The sequence below is a fragment of the Nilaparvata lugens genome, chromosome 5 (assembly GCF_014356525.2).
Source record: "Nilaparvata lugens isolate BPH chromosome 5, ASM1435652v1, whole genome shotgun sequence".
NCBI classification, from domain to species: domain Eukaryota; kingdom Metazoa; phylum Arthropoda; class Insecta; order Hemiptera; family Delphacidae; genus Nilaparvata; species Nilaparvata lugens.
The window spans coordinates 66,328,884-66,351,581 of record NC_052508.1 but is presented as its reverse complement, the minus strand read 5'-3'; the positions used below and the strand labels follow the sequence as shown (position 1 = coordinate 66,351,581).

Genomic DNA, 22,698 nt, shown 5'->3' with positions numbered 1-22,698 from the left:
AAACAAAGACAGAGGCTGTATACCATTATTGGTGTGTCAATCTTTAAAGCACAGATTAAATAAGTATAAGAATTAAATAAGTATAAGAATTAAATAAGTATTTACTTCCTTTATGCTTCAAAGTCTCAGTACGTTCACCCAGTTTTTGCTGCTATCTATTTGCAAAATTCAGAACTAGTTATTTTCTATCAATCAGGTTCGAGTGGGCGGAGCTTAGAGTCGTGCCTTATCAGAGCTAGCTTGCGATTGGTCCGTTGGTGAAACAGATAAGATGGGAATAATTGATTCCATTGTCAGTTTTCTTTCCAAAAGGACCTTGCATTAGACCTGCATATTTTGTGATTAGGTTATAGCGCAATATGCAGTCTGTCAAATTCATTGAATTACATTTTCAATAATAGATACCTATGTTTTCAATAGATAATGTTTTGGATGCATTGGAAAGTAGCATGAAGAAGAAGAAGAAGATGATGATGATGAAGAAGAAAAGGAGGAGAAGACGAGGAGGAGGAAAATGAGGAGGGCTGGAATAGGTGGATAGGAAGCCACACAACATTTCATTCCCCTTATTAAGAAGTCAAATTATCATCAGTCCAACGATCAAAATTTATAAAAGTAAGATAATCCGGATCATTCATCAGTATTTTATTGATTATTTGTTGACTAAATTGTGGAATAGAAGGTTTGGTCAACTCTTTCAAGCTGAATAGCTTTTCAATTATAGCGCTTATTTCCATCTAGATGTTTACCCTGTTGTCGATATTTGCAGTAGCAAAGTCTTCGGAGTGATTTACAGCATTTAATTGATATTTTCGTTTAATAATAATTATTTTAATTTGTATTTAAAAACTAATGAAATAGACAAATGAAATACGTTTGTTGAAAACTGTTCATATTATAGACATAACATTCATATTAAGGTAAGGCTTTGAAATAGTTGACAACATATCTGTATACAAAATGGTTTCTGTTCCCTGATTCAAATCCTACATAATATCCTTAGAGAATACTACAGTTTCTTGAGAAAGGATATGTCGCTCACAAGTTACAACAACGTTCTGTTCAAGGAGCAAGCTTCCCACTTCTACAGGGTACCTATATCTTCTTTCAATTCATTGCAATTCATGATCAAGAAACCGTTCTTCGGATTATGAATGTGCTCCGTATATTTGTTTCTTCCACCGATTATAAATGACAGTTTCAAAAAAATGTGGAGAATTTCGTTATTGTTTTAAATGTTTCTTCCACTGATTATAAATGTAGTTTCAAAAAATGTGGGGGATTTCGTCATTGTATCCTTCCAGGAGTCTATCCTTTCAGAACTAATAAAAAGAGCAATCGCCACAAACCACAGGGACAGGCCCTGAAACCTCAAACCAAAATCAATTCATTCTCTGTGTGTCACTCCAGACCCTGTCTGCGTCAATTTAAACAAAGGACGACCGTAGAACCAGACTAGTCTAACAGAATATGTCCCAGCATAAATGCAGACCATTTAAAGTTGGCAGATCATACATAGATTTTACATTTGATGCAGTTTAAATGGAGTTACCAGAGTATTGATTTTAACAGGCTCACAAAACCTAAAATTCGTAGTTTATTATAGTAAAATATTCATCAAGTGAATTGATATTATTTTTAATTAATTATATTTCAATCAGTTGATTATAAGCTTTAATCAGTTGCACCAATTCAAGGGGCCTAAAACTTTCAAGGCATTTTTCACAAACTAAATAATCGTGTCGTATGTGCCGCGAACATGTTTAAAAAATACCTTAAAGTGTATTTTCAAGTGAATCTCATTTCTGAATATCTCCTAATACTGTATTATTCACAGCCTCAAAAACGTCATATTATTTAGGAATCACATCTTAAATTAATGTTCCTCAACATATATTTTTCATGCGACAACCTCATTATGCCTTAGCATTACTAGATTCTTCTTCCTCCACTTATTTCCCCATATTCACCATCACGTGCAAGAATATATCACTAAAGCATGTCATTCACTATCCGATTTCTTGTCCAACTTGAGGTTCAATATTAAATGTTGGATTCGAAGTCGGACTGTGAATAGGGAATGTCAAAGTGAAGACCTGACTGGTCCAGCTTGCCAATATGGGCCTCCTAGTCAGAGTCAGAGCCGAGTTGGAACATGAGTGGGGATGTTGGGCTAGTGAAAGATGCCGGTTGAATTTTAGGGCTCTTGGTGCCGGTTGAATTTTAATCGTGATTAATTCCAGGAGAGCCTGGATTAATCGGAGAAGCCGTCTTATCAAAAAGACCTTCTCTGATTGGTTCTCGTTAAATTAATCATGGTTAAAAATTAACCGGCTTTTGTGCAACCGGGCCTCAGTCTTACTACCGATCCAACATAGTAGGAGAAGAAATCGGATAGTAAATGACCCATTGTCATTTTCACAGCCTCCTCACAACTCAAGGAACGTATTAACCTATTAACGTTGATTAACGTGATTATTATCACGTCAACAATAACCCTCATTATAGTCAGATCCACGTTATAATGGCAGTGTATAATTAGCAATGGTATTGCTATCCTTGTCTATCATTCAACAAAGCGGATAGCTCTATGCCTCTATCGCTCTCTCACTTTGCTCTGCTGCCAGATCGTCTTTTAACAATGTAGAATCCTATTATATTAAGCGAGCAATTTCTGTATTTATATATCTGGTTATTTTTATATCTGGTTATTTTTATATCTTGTTATTTTTATATCTGGCTATTTTTATATCTGGTTATTTATGTTTTACGGATCTCGAAAACGGCTCTAACGATTTTTACGAAATTTGGAACATAGTAGGTTTATGATATAAAGATTCGATTGCACTAGGTCTCATTCTTTGGAAAACTCGCTGAAACGACATTAAAAGGATAATTCATCCTTGGAAAACAGATGATAATTTCGTCGTCTCTCGATAACAGAAGATGCGTGTGCCTGTGTGGGAGAGAGACAGAATTATTTCCAGCTGTGTAATCATAATCAATCAGCGAGAAATTTTATTTAGCTAGAAAATTTAATCGATTTGATCAACATGATCTGATTTGTTCACATGACATGATAATCCTCCTAAACTAGAGTATAATTATAATAATTTTCAAAGTTAATCATCATTTGACAATTTCAAGAGATTAGTGAGTGTTATTTTGTTATTCGATTTGGTTTGTATATAATCGGAATTATACATTTTTTGTTTTCAAATGTTTGAACAGAAAATTGAACCTGAATTCAAGTGTATGGAACATAACCTACTTTATGGACTATTTATAGTGTATAAATCAAAATTCGGGAAAGAAACAGTTTTGGGTTGCGCCTGTTAGTACCTCCCCAATAATTTTAAAGAATTGTGTTCGGTTTATCAAAAGTCAATAAATAAATAACGAGCGAAGCTCGGTGTCCCGATATTTGATAATTGACAAAATATTCCACCTTAATTCTGAAAACTCATTATGAAACTAGTGAAAAATATAATTTCTTGCTTAATAAAATATATTTATTATTTTAAACAAGAATTAACAATTAATATTACATCAATAAACCCGTATCAGCTACCGTCTATAGAAGGCATTGACAAGATAGTTCGGCAACGTTGTTCCTCTATCTTTCTCCACTGCCATTATAATGTGGACCTCACTATTGATACTTTTCAGTACCTCAACCTCATACCTCAATCACTATCTTCCCCCCTTTTTCGCACTTGCCACGACTTCCCCCACATTCACCATCACGAGTAAAATAAGAATTAGTCACGTCGCCATGATCAATCGAATCCGTGATCCGCGCCGAGTCGATGAACCAGCAACCACCAGTGCACACTGCAACCACCAGAGTCACACCGTCACAACAGAGAAGTGACAAGTTCGCTCGTCCGGCACGTTGCTATTGACAACAAAGCAATTGGAAAGAAAACAAGCCGTCGGTGTAGTTACTCTGTCAAATTAGGAAGAACTCAGGAGACAATAGCTGAAAAATCACTGACAGCGAACCGTTAGGGTTTTTCATTTTCCTGAATTCAACCATTCGCTGAGGCTGGATAAGTGGGTAGTCGGCTACTTGGAAAAATTGGATTTCAGAGATATTGATTGAATTGAAGCTCCTGTCAACCTTAGTGGCAATGTATTGATTGATTGGGATGGGATTTCAGAGATATTGAAAAAATTGGATTTCTAAGATATTGACTGAATTGAAGCTGCTGTCAACCTTAATAGCAATGTATTGATTGATTGGAATGGGATTTCAGAGATATTGAAAAAATTGGATTTCAGAGATATAGACTGAATTGAAGCTCCTGTCAACCTTAATAGCAATGTATTGATTGATTGGGATGGGATTTCAACGTATGGAAAGTATACATTGACAGAATGCAAACCGGTAGAATCCTTTTCATTACAAACCTCCAGGCAAGAGAGATGTTGAGAGATCGAGGAAAAGGTTGTCTCAAAATTAAGCAGGATTATAAGGGTAGATTTTAATTTGCAAAAGGCTATTTCAAAGAACGAAACAGGCAGTAATGCCTATACATAGTGTGCCAAAATTAAAGTGCCAAACTTCGGGAATAGGTTCTATGGGTCAAAATAAAGAGAAACTCTAGAATATTTTTTTTCCTAAAACGCTTCGTTTACGAGATATTTGCCATTTTGTACTTTTACAAAATAATTTTTATCTTCAAAGTTTTCCAAGAGAGATTTATTTGAACATACCTACCGATTTTTATAGCGATCGGTTGGAAAACTTTGAAGATAAAAATTATTTTGCAAAAAATACAAAATGGCGAATATCTCGTAGACGAAGCGTTTTAGGAAAAAAATATTCTACATTTTCTCTTTATTTTGACCCAAAGAAACTATTCCCGAAGTTTGGCACTTTAATTTTGGCACACTATGTATAGGCACTACTGCCTGTTTCGTTCTTTGAAATAGCCTTTTGCAAATTAAAATCTACCCTTATAATCCTGCTTAATTTTGAGACAACCTTTTCCTCGATCTCTCAACATCTCTCTTGCCTGGAGGTTTGTAATGAAAAGGATTCTACCGGTTTGCATTCTGTCAATGTATACTTTCCATACGTTGAAATCCCATCCCAACCAATCAATACATTGCTATTAAGGTTGACAGGAGCTTCAATTCAGTCAATATCTCTGAAATCCAATTTTTTCAATATCTCTGAAATCCCATTCCAATCAATCAATACATTGCTATTAAGGTTGACAGCAGCTTCAATTCAGTCAATATCTTTGAAATCCAATTTTTTCAATATCTCTGAAATCCCATTCCAATCAATCAATACATTGCTGTTGACAGGAGCTTCAATTCAATCAATAGCACTTTAATTTTGGGACACCATATATAACGTGGAAGTTAGAACTGGATGGGATTACAAAGTTCTGTATAAATTGAGAGGAAGTTATGACGAAATTTAGTATTCTAGTATTTAGGCCCAATTGGCAGAATTGGGCAGTTATTATGTTAAGGAGGACATGAAGTATTGAAACTGCATCTGTGAGAATCATTTATTCATTATTAATTCATGACAATCTAGCTGGATGGAATAATATTAACTGCGAGCTGAGGGGAGTACAAGCACAGAATACAGCATTATAGTAGTTTTCTCTGGTACAAGTTAATACTACAGTAACTTATAACTTATAACTTATAGTCTTTTTTTGTTAGGTCTACTCTTGAATAGAAATAATACAAATAAAAATCCAAGTACACTTTTATTTATTTATTTATTCAATCATTCAGAATTACACAACTTTCAGAAGAGTACCACAGGCTTACGCCCAAAACGGTTCCAATTCTAATTTATACAACAGTCCAAATGTAGCTAGGTTATGTGTCACTCATTCTCCTACTACACACTCAATTATTTACAATTCAAAACACACAAAAATTATTTTTAAATTGAAAATACTTCAAAATTGAATTAAATCAATCACAATTAATTAGAAAATTCCAAACTTTGAAATTTTTGTGAAAGTTGTTTTTTGAAATTGTTACATGTTTATTGTTACCGAAACATTTTGTAAGTAAACAATTTAACAAAAGGCTGTACTTCGATTTTTATTTTTATTTCTACTGTAACTGTTATGTATTTGTTTTGGTTGGCTAACCTGAAACACGGTTAAGTACTCTATGCTCGGTTCCATGTTACTTGCTGTTGTAATGTGTAGAAGTAAACAACGAAATAAATAGATAATGGCAGCAGCAAGAAGAGTTTTATTTGTACGTTCCCAAAATACTACAATGGCGACGAGGATAACGGATAATGGGAAAAAGTGAACGTAAAAATTATCAAAGGGATATTATAAGTGATATTGTAAGTATAGTGTACGTAAGTATAGTGAACAAATTATAAAACGATGGTAATCCTGCTGAAGCTGGTGGTGGTACAGATAGAATAGTCGTCACAGGGACGATAGGGAGGGTTTATGAATTTGATTTAAAGAGAACTGGTCAAATTGGCACGAACGACTTTCCTTGTATTTTTCTGCAAATGATATTACTGAGGCTAAAAAAGTCCCTATTCTATTGACCTCAATTGGCACGGAGGGTTATGGCCTGTTCAAGGACTTGTGCACACCTGCTTTGCCTTCGTCAAAAAGTTATGCTGAACTGGTTGAACTCATGTCTAATCACCTTCAACCCAGACCAAGTGAAATCACTGAACGTTACAAATTTAAAGAACGCCTTCAAAAGACGACGAAACTATTGTACAGTATATAGCTAATTGAAAAAACTGTCCATGAACTGTGGGTTTGGAAATAACTTAGAGTCAGCTTTGCGTGATCAAATCGTATGGGGCATCAGAATACTGGTATTAAAAAACGTTTATTAAGTGAACCTGATCTTACTTATAAAAAATGCATTGAACTGTCTATTTCTCTTGAAACAACTCTTCGTGGTGTAGCTGAATTGAATGCAACTAGTAGTAATTTTACTAGTAGTAAAATTAATTACAACAAAAGTTTCAGACCTTCAACTTCAACAAATTCAAGTAAACCTAGTAGACCTAACCTTACGGCGAATCCGCAATTTTCCACAACTAAAGGAGATCCAGGGCAATGGAAAAATGCTACTGTTGTGGAAAAGCAAATCATTTGAGTAAAAATTGCCATTTTCGAAACTATAAATGCCATGTATGCGGTAAGCAAGGTCATTTAAAAATGTATGCAAGGTAAGAAAAACTTCAGGTAAGCAAAACAATTATGTTGAATCTGATTCTATTGTATCTCAATCTAAAACTTTAACTGAAGAATTCAACTGTCTTGATATTGCTTCTATGAATAATCTACGAATTGAGAAGTCAATTAATTATGTAAAGCCTATTGAAATGAAATTAATTATCGAAAGTAAACCTATCAATTTTGAAGTGGATACTGGTTCTGGCATTAGTGCAATATGTTATTCTGATTTTGTAAAACAATTCCCGGACTTGACTGTAAAATTGAAACCAACTGATGAAGTTTTTCATAGCTATGTAGGTGATCCTATTAAACCGGTAGGAGTAGTTCATGTAAATTGTGCAATCAACAAGAATTGTAAAGAAAAAAGTTTGCAATTGTATGTTATGAAATCTAATAAAGAGGAAAGAAATGTTTCACCAATATTAGGACGTTCTTGGTTGCAAGCTCTTAAGATAGACTTAGACTTAGTCTACTTTGCTAGATATCGTTATCGAGCAAAAATGAAAAGTCACAAGATTGAGATGAGTTGCTACTTAAGGAATGCAATAGTTAGTCATCAATGATAACTGAAAAAGGTTACTTGATTACTATGGAAAGATCTATAGATGGTCTGAGGCCCGGTTGCACAACAGCCGGTTGAATTTTAAGCGTGATTAATTTCACGAGGACCAATCAGAGAAGGCGTTTTTGAAAAGACAGCTTCTCTGACTGGTTCTCGTGGAATTAATCACCGTTAAAATTTAACCGACTGTTGTGCAACCGGCACTAAGAGTAGATAACAAGAGACTATGGTGGGATTCACTTCAAACTGTCAGCATTAGTCTAATGGGAAATGTTGATATTATGCATAAGGAATGCTGCCAGTAAACATTAAATCTCACTATACCAGAATGTGAATAAGAAGGTGAACCGGTTGAAATCGTAGAGTTGAATATTCCATACTGATCTTTCCGTTTTCAAGAAACAAAACAATAAAATCGCCAGAGATATGATGGTGATTTGCATAATTATTCCGGTCATGGTTTTCACAATGAACGAATAGTGTTTGAGAGATTCTCACTCAGCTAGAAATTTATTTATTTCATTGACAATATAACAAATCATAATTATAATAAATATAATATGATTGGGAGAAGACAACAGGCATAGCCCAAAACTGTCTTCTCCCAAATTTTTACAAATAGAAGTTTCAAAAAAGAATAAGGTTAAGATTTCACTTTCACTTCAAAAAGTTCAAAGTTCAATTTCCACTACAAAACTAATGACTAAACTAAAAATGTTGAATTTTGATATTTAAAAACTGATTAAAAACAATGATAGAAATTTGAAAATTTTTCAATATTTATGTATTTTCTGTTCTTTTAAATTCATGGTCTTGAAAGACTGAATTCAGTTAAAAATTGTAATCGTATAAGGGTACTTGAAAATACGTAATAAAATAGATAATACGTAAGATACGTAATATTGTAATAGTTAAGGGTTCTTGAATAATGTACGAATATTCTACTGTTCGAGGAATAACCACCTATGATATAATAAAGGAAAGAATTGACTTATACACGTTCGGGATGGGAAATTCACGAATGACGCATCATCACGTCTGAACTACTGAACTGATTAACTTGAAATTTTGCATATTATAGATTCTTAATTCACCGAGGATGGTTACAGGCCCTATTTCAAATTCTTCAAGATTACTTAGGTCAAGTTTTCAGTTTGTCAAGTTTTTAATTAGAACCTTGCAGAGCACTGGCTACCTGCTAGTTTTTAATAAATAGATTCTAAAAAAGGGGAAACTTGCACTTATTGAAAAGCCCATTGATCATTCAATTTATCTATTTATCCATAACATAAATGTGTGTAAAAGCTACAGGTAAGCTCAAGGTAAATTACACGTTAAATACAAATTTAATGTCACGTGATTGCGGGGAGACATTGATAATAAGAACCTAAACAATATCAACGTGAGATACATGGAATATATTCAAAATACTATTTTCAAAATTCAAAAATATTATTTATATTTTAATATTCAAAAATATATTAAAAACATTCAAAAACATTATTTGTAGAAAAATTCAAGAAGAATTTTGGTTCAATCATTATGGATATTGATTACAGTTGGAAATCTCTCCTTATATTAGCGAAAAAATACATACATTGTGGAAATGGCCTTCAAAGTATCATCCTTATAAATATTCCAAATAAAGTTCAAGCACACTATTAAATTAACATGTAAACTGTTCATGAACACGAGAACCCCATTGTCTCAAAAACATCACTGTCTAGATAGATGACTGGGCGTGAAAGCTACTCGTAATACAACAATAAAACCAAGTAAACAAGGGAACTACATTAGCATTCTCTCAAAAAATTAAGCTCACAAATTACAAGCACAACATGAACAACACTGTTATAACGGAAATCCCAGTCCTGGGAATAATGCCGAGGTAGGAACGATGAGTCAACAGTGAATTTGGATAACTGCTATCAAAAATTTGTAGCTTCTAGAATGGTTACACCATAGAGAAAAGATAGCATGAGCTTTTTTCATAAAATTTGTAGCCTCTAGACATAGCCACCTATAATAAAAGGTCCTGGCCTACGATATTGCAACGTCGCAGTGTAGGCCTAGAATATGATACATGATTGGTGAAAAAGATCAGCTGGAATTTTTTCTAATACATGATTGGTGAAAAAGATCAGCAGGAATTTTTTAAAATCTTTTTCACCAATCATGTATTAGATTCTAGGCCTTTACTGCGACTTTGCAATATCGTAGGCCAGGGCCTTGTATTAGAGGTGGCTATGCTCTAGAAGGTTACACACAATAGAGTAAAGTTATCTTAAGCTCTTTTCGTATCTATCCTAATTTTTTTACACTCCATCCTTCTTCTCTTCTGCAGCCTCTTCTTTTTCTTCTTCTGTTTTCATTCATCTTTTCTTCTGCACGTATTCAAATTCTCCTATTGGTAGTCTTCTGCCCGTTCTCAATAATATCCCTTCTATTTTGAATTTTCTCTTACTCTTATGCTATCTTTCCTCTATGGTTACTCACTTTCACTATTAAATTTTTTCATGTAATGTTTGTTCAACGTCATCGAGTAGAAAAGTCATTTCATCTTTATTATTAATTTATTGATTCATACAATAAATACATGATAGGGAGGGAAAAAATAAGGTAATCTTGTGCTATTCCTCTCCCAAATTTAGATACGGTTACACATAGTCCGAAATGGGTTGAAATAATGAACCAATATATAAAGATTGAGAACATATTCAATCTTATAATGATTGAGGATAATCTTATAATAATTCAGCACATTTATCATCCTGATCAATCCTCAGAGTATCATTAGAAAATTAATCAATTGGAAGGAAAGATATTCTGGTAGCATTATATGTTGTATTCTGTGGTTACACTTAGTCCGAAATAAGTCTTGTAGTTGTTCACTTCACAAAATTTTCAGTCCTTAATTTATTCATTTATACAATAAGCACATTATCAAATTATTGGGAGAGGAAAAATAGGGTACCTTATGCTATTCCTCTCCCAAATTTAGATAACACATATTCTGAAATAGATTGTATTGTAGTTCTTCAAATCACAAAATTTTCAGTCCTCAAGTCGTATTTTCACAAAGTAGATTTTCAAATTTAGATGCTTCAAAACTAAACATAGAATAAATATTTCACATTATCATAACTAAAATAGGATTATTATTTTTTATTTATTCCTTATTCTATTTTACTGTGACGGATTGGAAGAATGATAGAAAAAATGAAATTATATAAGAGAATACCAGTTTATGATATAAATTCAATAACAAAACACAAGTTATTTCCTTCCAGTGCAATAGATGCTTATTTTATTGTCAGTGCTATGTACTGAACAGAGTATGTTGTCTTTCTTTTATTATCATATCTATATAGCTGTACAAAACGTGTATATTTCTATAACATCCTGATTCTATCCTAATCCGATGCGATGACAGACAGTCAGAGTAGCCAGCAGTAACAAATCAGGTATCTGCCTGAAGAATGGGCAGCTGTATCAATTCGACATTCCTCACTCTATTGTTGGCAGCCAACAATAAAAAACTGACAAAACGATCCGAACGTGAGAAATTTTCATGACAACGCGCTGCAGGATTGAATAACCTTTTTCTAATTTCTGTTTCAAGTCTTCGAAGGTCAATATTTAATGTTACACTGCAGCTGGAGCAGAACTATCCAATAAGGAAACAAGCTGCTGCATTTATGGTTGCAACCATGAGATGCATTTATATTGCAGTTCGGATGCACTTGCAGTTTTCAGTTTGCACTTCACTGGTTGATGCTACAATATGACGATTGCTTCGTTGAAGGTCAATTGCTTATTATAGAATCAACGATCAGTACCATGACAAATCGAGTGAACAATAACTTTCATTTTCTATCTACTGGAAGAATGACTGCGTTCTGAGGGAGAAAATGTCTATCATTCAGAGCAAGGGCGTGATCATTGTCGATTAAAAATGAAAAAAGGTTTGCAATCTATTTACATACGAATTTAACCATATTTTTCAAAATGGTTGAGATTGACTGAGCGTTCTATCATAGACTAAAACTAAATAAACCGAGATATTGACTGAACATAGATTAGATAAATTGTTAATATTATATAGTATTGACTATAATAGTCAATATAGTTAATCTATAGTTATTGACTGGACATGGATTAAATAAATCTTCAATATTATATAGTATAGTTAATCTTTAGTATATTTTGTATAGTAGCGCTCATCGAATTTCCATATAGCTGTTTACCCTGTTGTCAATATTTGCAGTAGCAGAAGTCTTCGGGGTGATTTACAGCATTTAATTTGAATTTTCGTTTAATAATTATTATTGATTAAATAAATAAACATACTATGATTTATGATTTTCGTCTATTCTTGTAAATTATCTGAATCTGAAATTCTATATAAACCAGCACTATTTTACAATCAATTTAAATAAGCTTAGATGTCAACTTTCTGAAAATAATTTGTTCCTGTGGGCATTCACAATAATGTACATATTTCTGCACTTGTCTGACATGCGGTAGGGATTTTTTCTTCTAGTGTAAATCTATTTATTTATCCTACTGAAGTTTTTTCATTTTTTCAATTTTGTTATAATATACTGAAAAAAATATTGTGCCCGGCTGTATTTAGAATGCAGAACTTTCAAAAACAATAATTTTATTCTGTAAAATAAAACATGATAATGGATCAGACTTGATATTTTTCCTACATTTGGAAAACAAGATTTTCCCTGGATGATTTTCCCTGCATAAGCTTTTACTTGTGTGTGGGAGTAATGAGATGGAATAACGATAACATGGGGGTTACAAGATAATTGTAACCTTTCGAGAGGATGTTCTTTTCATTACCTCATCTCATTAGTACAATTAATATCTTGCAATTATTATGTTGTAGTGGAGTGATCCGTGGTCTAGTCGATAGAGTGCTTGCATAGAGTAGCAGCATAGAGATCCCGACTGAGAGCCAAAAGTTTTAAAAAAAACAGATCACTCCCGTGTTATCGGATGGGCACGTTAAACTGTCGGTCCCGGCTGAAGTATGACAGTCGTAAGGCCCATTGACGGCTTAAATTATATATTCAGGCGGTGGGACCTTCCCGCAAGGGACTCCCCACCAACAAAAGCCATACGAATTTACTTTTATTATGTTGTAGCAACGGGAACAAAAACAGTCATAAATTTTATCCCTCTCTCATTTTATATCGGCTACTCATTTCAAAGCTATTCATCACCTCTTTTTTATTGATCCATTCATGAAATTATCACAGATATAGTGAGGTCCACGTTATAATGACAGTGTTTGGCAATGGTATTGCTATCCTTGTCTATCATTCAACAAAGCGGATAGCGCTATCTCTTTCTCTCTTTGCTCTGTTGCCAGATCGTCTTTCAACAATGTAAAATTAATTAACAAAATATTTCATCTTAATTATGAAATTATTTAAAAATATAATTTCTTGCTTAATAAAATATAATTTATCATTTTAAATTAGAATTAACAGTTAATATTACATCAATGAACCTGTATCAGCTACCGTCTATAGAAGGCATTGTTGAGACAGAGGATCGGCAACCTTGATCTATCTTTCTCTAATGCCATTATAAGGTGGACCTTGATATAGAAACTTTTGTACTGTATTATTACTCATCCCCTCATCGTCACCTGGGCTTGAAATACTTGAGGAAAGTTGCCTTAAATAAATAATAAAAATCAACCTTAATTTCTTCCCTTTGAATATACAGGTATAGTGTACTGATTGTATTATAATACATACAAAAAAAATTATTATTCATCACTTTCATTTTCATCCCACCTTGCCTTACATAAATAGATAAATAATAGAAATCTACCTCAATCTGTTTCCTTTGAATATACAGGTAAAGTGTACTGATTGTATTATAATACTAACAAAAAGTAAAAATAAATAATAATTCATGATTTTCAACTTTCATCCCACATCGACAGCTTTACCCTGAATTTTCAAAAAAACAAAAATTCAAGATTTTGATTAAAGTTATACCTAAAATAGTCATCGATAAGCTCTATCAACTGCCACAAGTCCCAAATCTGTAAAAATTTCTGGAGCTCCGCCCCATCTATGCAAAGTTTGATTCTAGATTCTCAGTTATCAGGCTTCAGATACAATTTAAACAAAAAAAGAATAGATTGAGCATGAGAATCTCTACAATTAATTGTTCAGTAACATTTTCACCTAAAATTAAAAATAAGCTCGAAATTCGAGAAAATGTGATTATCCAATTGCAAACTGTTGGCAACTGTTGATTCTATTAAATGATTCACTATGAAGAGATAGCAGACCTCGTGTGTCTCCAGCGTTATTGCCCTGTCACCAGCTGGCTCAAATTTTTGAATAGTAGACTTGAGATGCGTGGGAACACTAGCGTCAGGTGAACAATTTTCATAACGGCAAGGAAAGTTGTGTGAGTGTGCCACACCAGATTTTTATGCTTTTGTACTCCAGAGCGAAGCTCGGTCCCCGATATTGCTGTATAAATCATGATACACAAATTGCTGAACCCATGGCAGCAGTCATTAAGAACTGTTTTATGGCAGGAAGGTTTCCAGACTGTCTCAAGGCAGCTAGGTCAGTGCCAATTCAAAAGAAAGGGGAGACTGGTGATCCAGTGAACATCAGACCAATCTCCATGGTTTCTATATTTTCAAAGGTGATCAAGACGGAGATAAAGATGCAGATGACCAACTTTTTCGAGGGAAGTGGCCTACTGTCATCATCACAACATGCATTCAGAAACGGACGATCCACAAGTGCTCTCCTGGCATTGACAAGAAACATCCAGAGAAATTTTGAAAATGGTACATCCCTTGCCCTCAACAAGGCCTTCGATTGCGTCCCTAACAACATATTGATTGGCTGACTGGACTGACAGGTAACGTGAACTGATTGTATTATAATACATACAAAAAAAAATATTATTTATCACTTTCAACTTTCATCCCACCTTGCCTTACATAAATAAATAATAAAAATCTACCTCAATCTGTTTCCTTGGAATATACAGGTAAAGTGTACTGATAGTATAATAATACATATACAAAAAGTAAAAATTAATAATAATTCATGATTTTCAACTTTCATCCCACATCGACAGCTTTACCCAGAATTTTCAATAACACAAATTCCATTTCAGTACCGCACGAAGTAAGAGTCTTGTAGATTTGATTCGTGCACTTCTTGTTAAAACCTTTCATTCTTTCTTTTACAAAATCAATAGATTGTCTGTATACGGTGGTTACCAATAATTCAGCAACTAAAAAGAGGCAACAACTGGATGAAAATTCACGGTTGTCTAGTCATGACCACAGAGCACGAAACAAAAGGAGGTGGAATCAGCTGGTAACGGTACTGAATCTTGTTCTAGTTCGATTGCCAGAGATAGCCATCTTTTCGGAACAGCTTACAATTGAGGCGTTAGCTACAAGAAGGGCATATAGCTGAGATCTAAGTTTTTCAGGAACAGAGTTTAAAGTTTTAATAACTAATTTAAATGTAGAAGGGATTGAGATAAGGTAATTAACTCCTAAAACCAATAAGATTAATCACTTCTGTACAGAATTTGAGTATGAAAAATGTAATTAAGTTATAAGGGATTAAGTAATATAATAAAAAAAAAGAGATGTTATGTGCCCTTCTTACACCTAATGGCTATTCAGTCAAAGAAAGTGTGAATTGAATGAATTATTAAATCATTATTTAAGTTAGAATATAAACTTTATTGAATTAGATCTGTTGTCTAAAAGCTAATTTCCAATTTCAAAAATAAAAACATTTCTTCCAAATTTTTCATCCCATCTTTGGTGTCAATAGTCTTCATTCATTCATTCGCTGTCACAGTCTTGATAGTTGTCTTCATCACTCATTTCTTCCACATTTTCTTGAGGTATTTCTTCAGTAGTTGCAGTTCTCTCTTCAAAACGTATTCACTAAATAATAGTCTTATAAGGTAGTTAGCAAACTGGCAGTTGAAAGCCAAAAATTTTACAGAAATCAGCTGACATTCATTTACAAAAACACACATACCAACATGACGACACAAGATATCATTATGAAACTTTCAGGATATATGGAGAAAGCAATGGCGGATCGTTAAAAACGTTCTCCGTAATAAGGGCATATAGCTGTTTGTGCCCTTCTTGTAGCTACCGCCTCAATTACGCCTAATTTATATGGAACTCTTTACATCAGTAATGCAACAGGAACGAACTTGCAGAGTACCTTAATTAGTTTACCATCAGTATCAGAGTGAACAGACTAACCCCAAATCAAGAGATAGCTCAGATCCTTATAGAAGAGCTACAGTATATTATAAATTATTTCCTTAAGATTATCTTCAAGGGATAGTCTACTTCTAGACATATACTTACAATTCATTCAGAATTTTCCGGTAGGATTGAATTAGTAAGCTTATACTGAAGCTAATTACTCCCAAGAATATAAATTGCCAGACATTCAACCATAATATATTTCCTTCCAATTGATAAATTTTCTAATGATACTCTGAGGATTGATCAGGATGATAAATGTGCTGAATTATTATAAGATTGAATATTTTCTCAATCTTTATATATTGGTTCATTATTGATGAAAACAGATTTTTCTTAATGTCCTACCAATCAAAGAGATTGAAATAGTAATTTAAAAATCTACTTTGTGAAAATAATAATTATATGCTTAATTAATAAGAACTGAAAATTTTGTGAAGTGAACAACTACAAGACTTTACCTATTTCGGACGATGTGTAGCCTTATCTAAATTTGGGAGAGGAATAGCACAAGGTTACCTTATTTTTTTCTCCCTACCATTTTTAATGATGTACTTGTAAGAATCAAAAGTATCAAAAGAGGTTAACCTCCATTTTCGTTGAATAATGATACACTACGAACTGTATTTTAAACATTTTTTTAATTAATCTTTTCTAAGAGGAATCTTGTTTATAAGTAATTTTTCTGTAAAAAGTTCAAATCAAATGAAGTTTTATTGTTCGACAGAAGCTTCACTTCCCTCAAATTTTTCTTTCAAGATCGTTTATAGCTCATATTATTTGGACTTCAGATAGACCAAGGTCAATAGACTTAATACCTTTACTGCTCCTTCCAATAACACATAATACACTCCTAATCATACATACTCATACAGAGGCAGATAATCTAGGTAAATATCTTTACTCTATGCTCATACCCACATACTCGCTAGTATACACTACTCAATTATTCTATTCACATTATATCTTATATCTTTTTCTAAATGAGGTCCACATTTTAATGGCAGAGGAGAAAGATAGGAGAAAAACGTTGCCGATCCTCTGTCTTGTCAATGCCTTCTATAGACGATAGCTGATACAGGTTTGACGTAATATTAACTGTTAATTCTCGTTTATAATAATCAATTATATTCTATTAAGCAAGAAATTATATTTTTCAATAATTTCATAATGAATTTTCCTAATTAAGATGAAATATTTTGTTAATCAATTATTAATTCTACATTGTTAAAAGACGATCTGGCAACAAAGCAAAGCGAGAAAGAGATAACGCTATCCGCTTTGTTGGATAATAGACAAGGATAGCAATACCATTGCTAATCAAACACTGCCGTTATACGTGGACCTCAATATAGGTAAAATATCTTCACTTTATTGCTCATACCCACATACTCGCTTGTAAACACTACTCAATTTTATTCCATTCACATAAATCTACTTCTACCAACAGTTACTGACACCCACGATCAATATTTATGATTCATTCATAAATCCTAACTAGAACCCATGCAAAAAATTCACATTCAAGTCATCTTCATTTATCTTTAGTTCTTCACAACAAACCTGACCTTCAAACTGTGAATTTCTTTTTTTGAGATTACCAATTTACCTCACTGTACTTAATACATGCAGAGATGAACGAAATATATAGTTTTCGTTTCTCTATGATACATGATAATCGGCTCGCATCATTTTCAAATTTCACAAATACAGTACAGTACTAATGTTTACTGCAGTAGTAAAGACATGATTGTGGAGAGAGGGGAGGACGATTAATTGGGAAAAAAACAACCACTAAGATGTCGAAAGCACTAGGAAGAGGGAAAGACCTGGGAAGAAATGGAAAATTGTATCGCCCAAGATCTTGTAGAGAAGGGACTAAACAAAGATCTTATAGAGAAGGGACTAACACCAAACGAAGCCCATGACCGAGACTCTTGGAAGAGACTGACCCGACGAAACGAATCAGTGAGGAAAAACGCTGAGAAAAAGAGTACAGTACTAATATTTTGTTTGAAAAGGTTCTTATCAATGTCGGTCCAATAAATGCATTGAGTGATATAGTCCACATCGTTTCAATATAATTTCCATGAAAAGCCAAATTTCAAATATAGATGTTAAAAATTATCTCTCTATGAATAGAGCTCGAATAACAGGAACAGGCAAATTATGTGCAAAAAAGAATACTTATGTAGAAAGTGAATTTTAAGCGATAATAAATTGAAATTGACGTTCAAACTGTTCCGCTAATGAGTGTTTAACAGTTCAACATTGAAGTTCGCACCTCGCACGTCAACTAAACGACAGTAGAGCACAGTACTGTGCTGCCTGACAACATGACAACACTCTTTTGTACTCAGTTCTAGATTTAACGTAACGCACGGTTGTAAACTTTCACCAGTTACGGGAGAATGATTCATTCGGTTTCTCTCTCCCTCTCATATCTTTAAATTCAGTATTCTCTCTTCCTCTGATATCTTCTAATAGGCTGTCTGCACTACAAGTTCATTGAACGATCTTATTCGAGGATAATGTTGAGGCATCACGGTCAGTTAGCTACGTAAAAAAGAACGGCTGTAGAGATACCAGCAAAACCGTACATCATATCTCACATTATCATTCTCGTTGTTTTTGTAAGCCTAACAACGTGTAAGCTGCAGTGATAAATAATCTAAAAAATATCAAGATTTATGTGAAACGGTATTTACTTGATAAATTTAATTAACACTTGAACGATTGAAAAATAAAACACAAAACCCATAACCATTATTATTTATATTCAATTATATTTCAAATCTTAGCCACTGCTCGTGGTATTGCAACTCGAAACTCATATAATTATATCAACAGCTATTGAACAAATTGAATATGTTCTAGGTTGGGTACTCAGGACTGAGGAGAATCAATCAGATTAATTGCTAATTAAAGACGTATGAGGTCATACTGACCTCATACGTCTTTAATTAGCAATTAATCACGATTAATATTTCATAGAATGTTATATTCAATTGAGCCACAAAATTTTGATATTTTGAAATTAGATTATTAGAGGTTCAATCCAATAAATTGGATGACAAATTACAGTTGAATCGAAATTTATTTTTCTTTCTGTCATGCTTATTTATACAGACCAGTGGTTCCCAATAAAAGTGGTCCATTACAAAGCTCTGGAAGTGGTCCGCGAGGAGCCCGAGAGAAGAAAAATCTATGTTTTAAGCTTTATTAGTGTTTTTAAAATTATCAATATAAATAATACATCATTTTAAAGAGAATTTAATGCTACAATCCTACGATAAGCATTAATTTTTACGATGCATTGTTGGAGAGTTATGAGCCCTGAAAGAGCAAAAAATAGAAAAAAAACCTGTTATTTTAACAAATACACACTTTCAAAAGCGGATATCTCGGGAACTGTTGGGAATATTACAAATTTCCACTGAACGGAAAGTGTAGAGAATTTATCAAACTTCATTTTTGAATATTTAGTTAAGTCGGTTGAACGTATTGTTCTCAAGATATGAGCGTGGAAGCAAAAAGCTGAAAAATGCAACTTTTAAACCACCCTCATCCCCTTAGCACATGAGTTATGAATGGGGACTTTTGATATGTTCTCCTCCTGACTAGTCTCAAAAAAGCTGCAAAGTCAAATATTGTGTATTAAATATTCCCTCCAAATTCCTTAGTCAATTGGTCTATTGTAGAAAAACAGGAGATTTCACACTCAATACTAAAGCTGCTGCAACAGTTGTAGGGAAATGCGAAATAGTGTGAAATTATACATCAAATTGAAGAGAATTTAATGCTCTATAAGCTCATAATCAGCATGGATTTTTCCGATTTTTAAAAAGTTATGAGCAAAAATATAAAAAAATTTGAGGCAAACGTATTTTTTTCAAAAATGATACACCTTCAAGAGCGGATATTTCGAAAACTAGAGAAGATATAGAAAAAGTTGTGAGATGGATATTGTAGGAAATTATGAAAGCTTCAATTTTGTATATAACAGTTATATCCGTAAGATAATTTACCTAGTGTTCGAGTTATATGCGAGAAACCAAAAATGGTAACAGTCCTATAAACCACCATCACCCCATTAGGGGTGCATGGGGACTTTTGATAATATGTTTAACTCCTTACTACCCTAAACAGAACTGCGCGGTCAAAAATTGTCTTCCAAACTTTTCCCTCTATAGGTAGGCTACCCTCTTTTGAGCATTCTTTGCCTGGACTAAATAAATCTATTTTTGTATAATATATTTTTCCAATTTATTTCTCTCTTTTAAATTTGATAGAATACGTACTGTAATACTTCAGCATAGAACTGAACTATAATAATTCAATCCATTTGCGTTTTCCAATTTCTCTGACCTTTGCCGAGCACAGGTTAAACCAGCTAGTCATAAAATAGAGAAATGTTTTCTCCATGGTTACCTATATAATATTTTGATCTGAGTCTTATCTCAAATAAAAATGTTCCCCACATGAAATATGCACACCATACCATAATTCAACACCAAAATTTCATTTTTATTTTACTCGAATCATGCAAATTTCTTCCAATTGGTACTTAATTACTCTTATTAGAATAATAAATGGTTCATCATATTCTAAAATATTAAAAGAAACTCACCTTGGCAGTGAAAATCCCTCGAACCGTTATTCCAACCATGGGGGCGAATCGTATCTCAACACCTTTCTCAATGATGAGTTCGGAAGACCTGTCAACAATGATATCCTCCCGTACAAGAAACGGGCTGGAAGTCCTTTCAAGTTTCATCAGCTGGTTGGAGATCAGTCCCCCTGGCACCTCCGTGGGGGACCTTTCGAATTGCGGAGTAGTCGACGACTGCTGATACCATGTGGTATCACAAGAACAAACTTGAACACATAAAAAAATAACATAAACCGTTTCATGTAACGTCCTCCAACGTCTCTCCAATGTTTTGTTTCGTTTGGTTGCTGCCATTGTTTATGTAAGGCTACAGCACCTGTACTAAAAACTTGTTACAGGTGAATTTATCACGGTTAAAATAATTGTAAATTAGAATTGCATACAGGTTGCTGGTTATCCCATAGTTGGAGGAAATATATTGCTTGAGATGGGCGTTACCACTACACGCTCCACCATTTACCTGTAGCAAACAAGCACTCTCATTGTCTACTTTTACGGAAAGATAATCACTGTCAAAGGTAACATGGTGCGAAACAACGGATCGTAGAGAATATTGTGTTGTTGTAGAACATTGCAAACACTGTACACGTGATTGTTGTCTGAACGTAAACAATAATATCGAACGAACGAAATTTCAAACTCACAGCGAAACAATAAACGCACTACACTCAACCGACGTTGCCAAATGAACTGCCAAACACCAAACCAACGGACGAAGAACGGAGACTAGTTTCCAGTTTGACAATCGGTTGAAACTCTTGCTTCTGCGTTCCCCCACTATCCACCGTCATATATGGCTGCTGTCTATAGCTATAGTGAGATAAGCCGCCTCCCACCACCTCACTTCATGACCAACCAACAAGTCACGTGGGCAAACGTCACAAGGTACTCCAGGTAGTTGCACCTGCATTCCATCAACAGTACCATAGAAACAAGTTTGATACAGTGGAGGCGACACTGTCCAGTATATTTAGTTATGGCGCTAATTTTTAAAAACGTAGTAACGTTAGCTGTAGGCTACTGTATGTTGCAAAGAATTATATTTCTCTATGCCTCTTTTTGCCTCTTAAGTTGCGTTTACACCAATAGTTATTGACAAAACTTTTATTTTTCCGTCCTTATAGATTCTATAGGATTGAACGGAGCTTGACAAGCACATATTATGTTCATCATGAGTATGATAAGTTCAATCTAATAGAATCTATAAGGATTAATCTATAAGGATTAATCTATAAGAACGCAGCTTAAGGATTCATTTGTCTTGAGTTATCAAATCTTGATAAACCGGTATCAATTATTTTTATTGTTGATAAATGCATAAATCATCAACACTATAAAATCCCCATAGCCTCCTTATAAATATTAGCCTTTTTCCTCATGGAAATAGTCTTGGACTGAATTATGCTATTTTTCCAACAGTCGTATAGTGAGGTCCACGTTAAAATGACAGTATTTGATAAACTTTGATTTTGCTATTCGACAAAGCAGTTAGTACTATCCTTTTGTAGCTCCACAACAAAGCCAAATCTGTTTTTGACGATGTAGAGATATAATTAATTTTAAGGCAGATAATAGGCAACACTGTTCTTCCATCTCTATCCACTGCCATTATAACGTGGACCTCACTATATCAACTAATCCCTTATCAAGTAATTTGATAAGGAAAAAGGAATGATGATGCTAGAGCTATAGAGATAAGTTTACATGAATCATGAGTCATTATCTAATGAATTTGCTAGCTACTGCCTTATTTTAGTTGGTACCGTATACTCTGGCCTGGTTGCACAAAAGCCGGTTAAATTTTAACCAAGATTAATTTCACGAGAGCCAATCAGAAAAAGGCTTTTTTGAAAATACGACTTCTCTGTTTGGTTCTCGTAGAATTATTAATCACGGTAAAAATTTAACCGGTTTTTGTGCAACCGGCACTCTGTCAATGAAAACCTTTTCT

The 22,698-nt window shown here is 33.7% G+C and overlaps 1 protein-coding gene across 1 annotated transcript in view; it reads right to left on the bottom strand.

The window, feature by feature from the left end:
- Positions 1–21,458, bottom strand: part of LOC111055161 (protein bark beetle) — a 165,403-nt gene extending 143,945 nt beyond the window's left edge. The window contains 1 exon segment of the mRNA XM_039429103.1: positions 20,706–21,458. Coding sequence (XP_039285037.1) covers positions 20,706–21,041 — 336 coding nt within the window. The 5' untranslated portion in view covers positions 21,042–21,458.
- Positions 21,459–22,698: the final 1,240 nt, after the last annotated feature.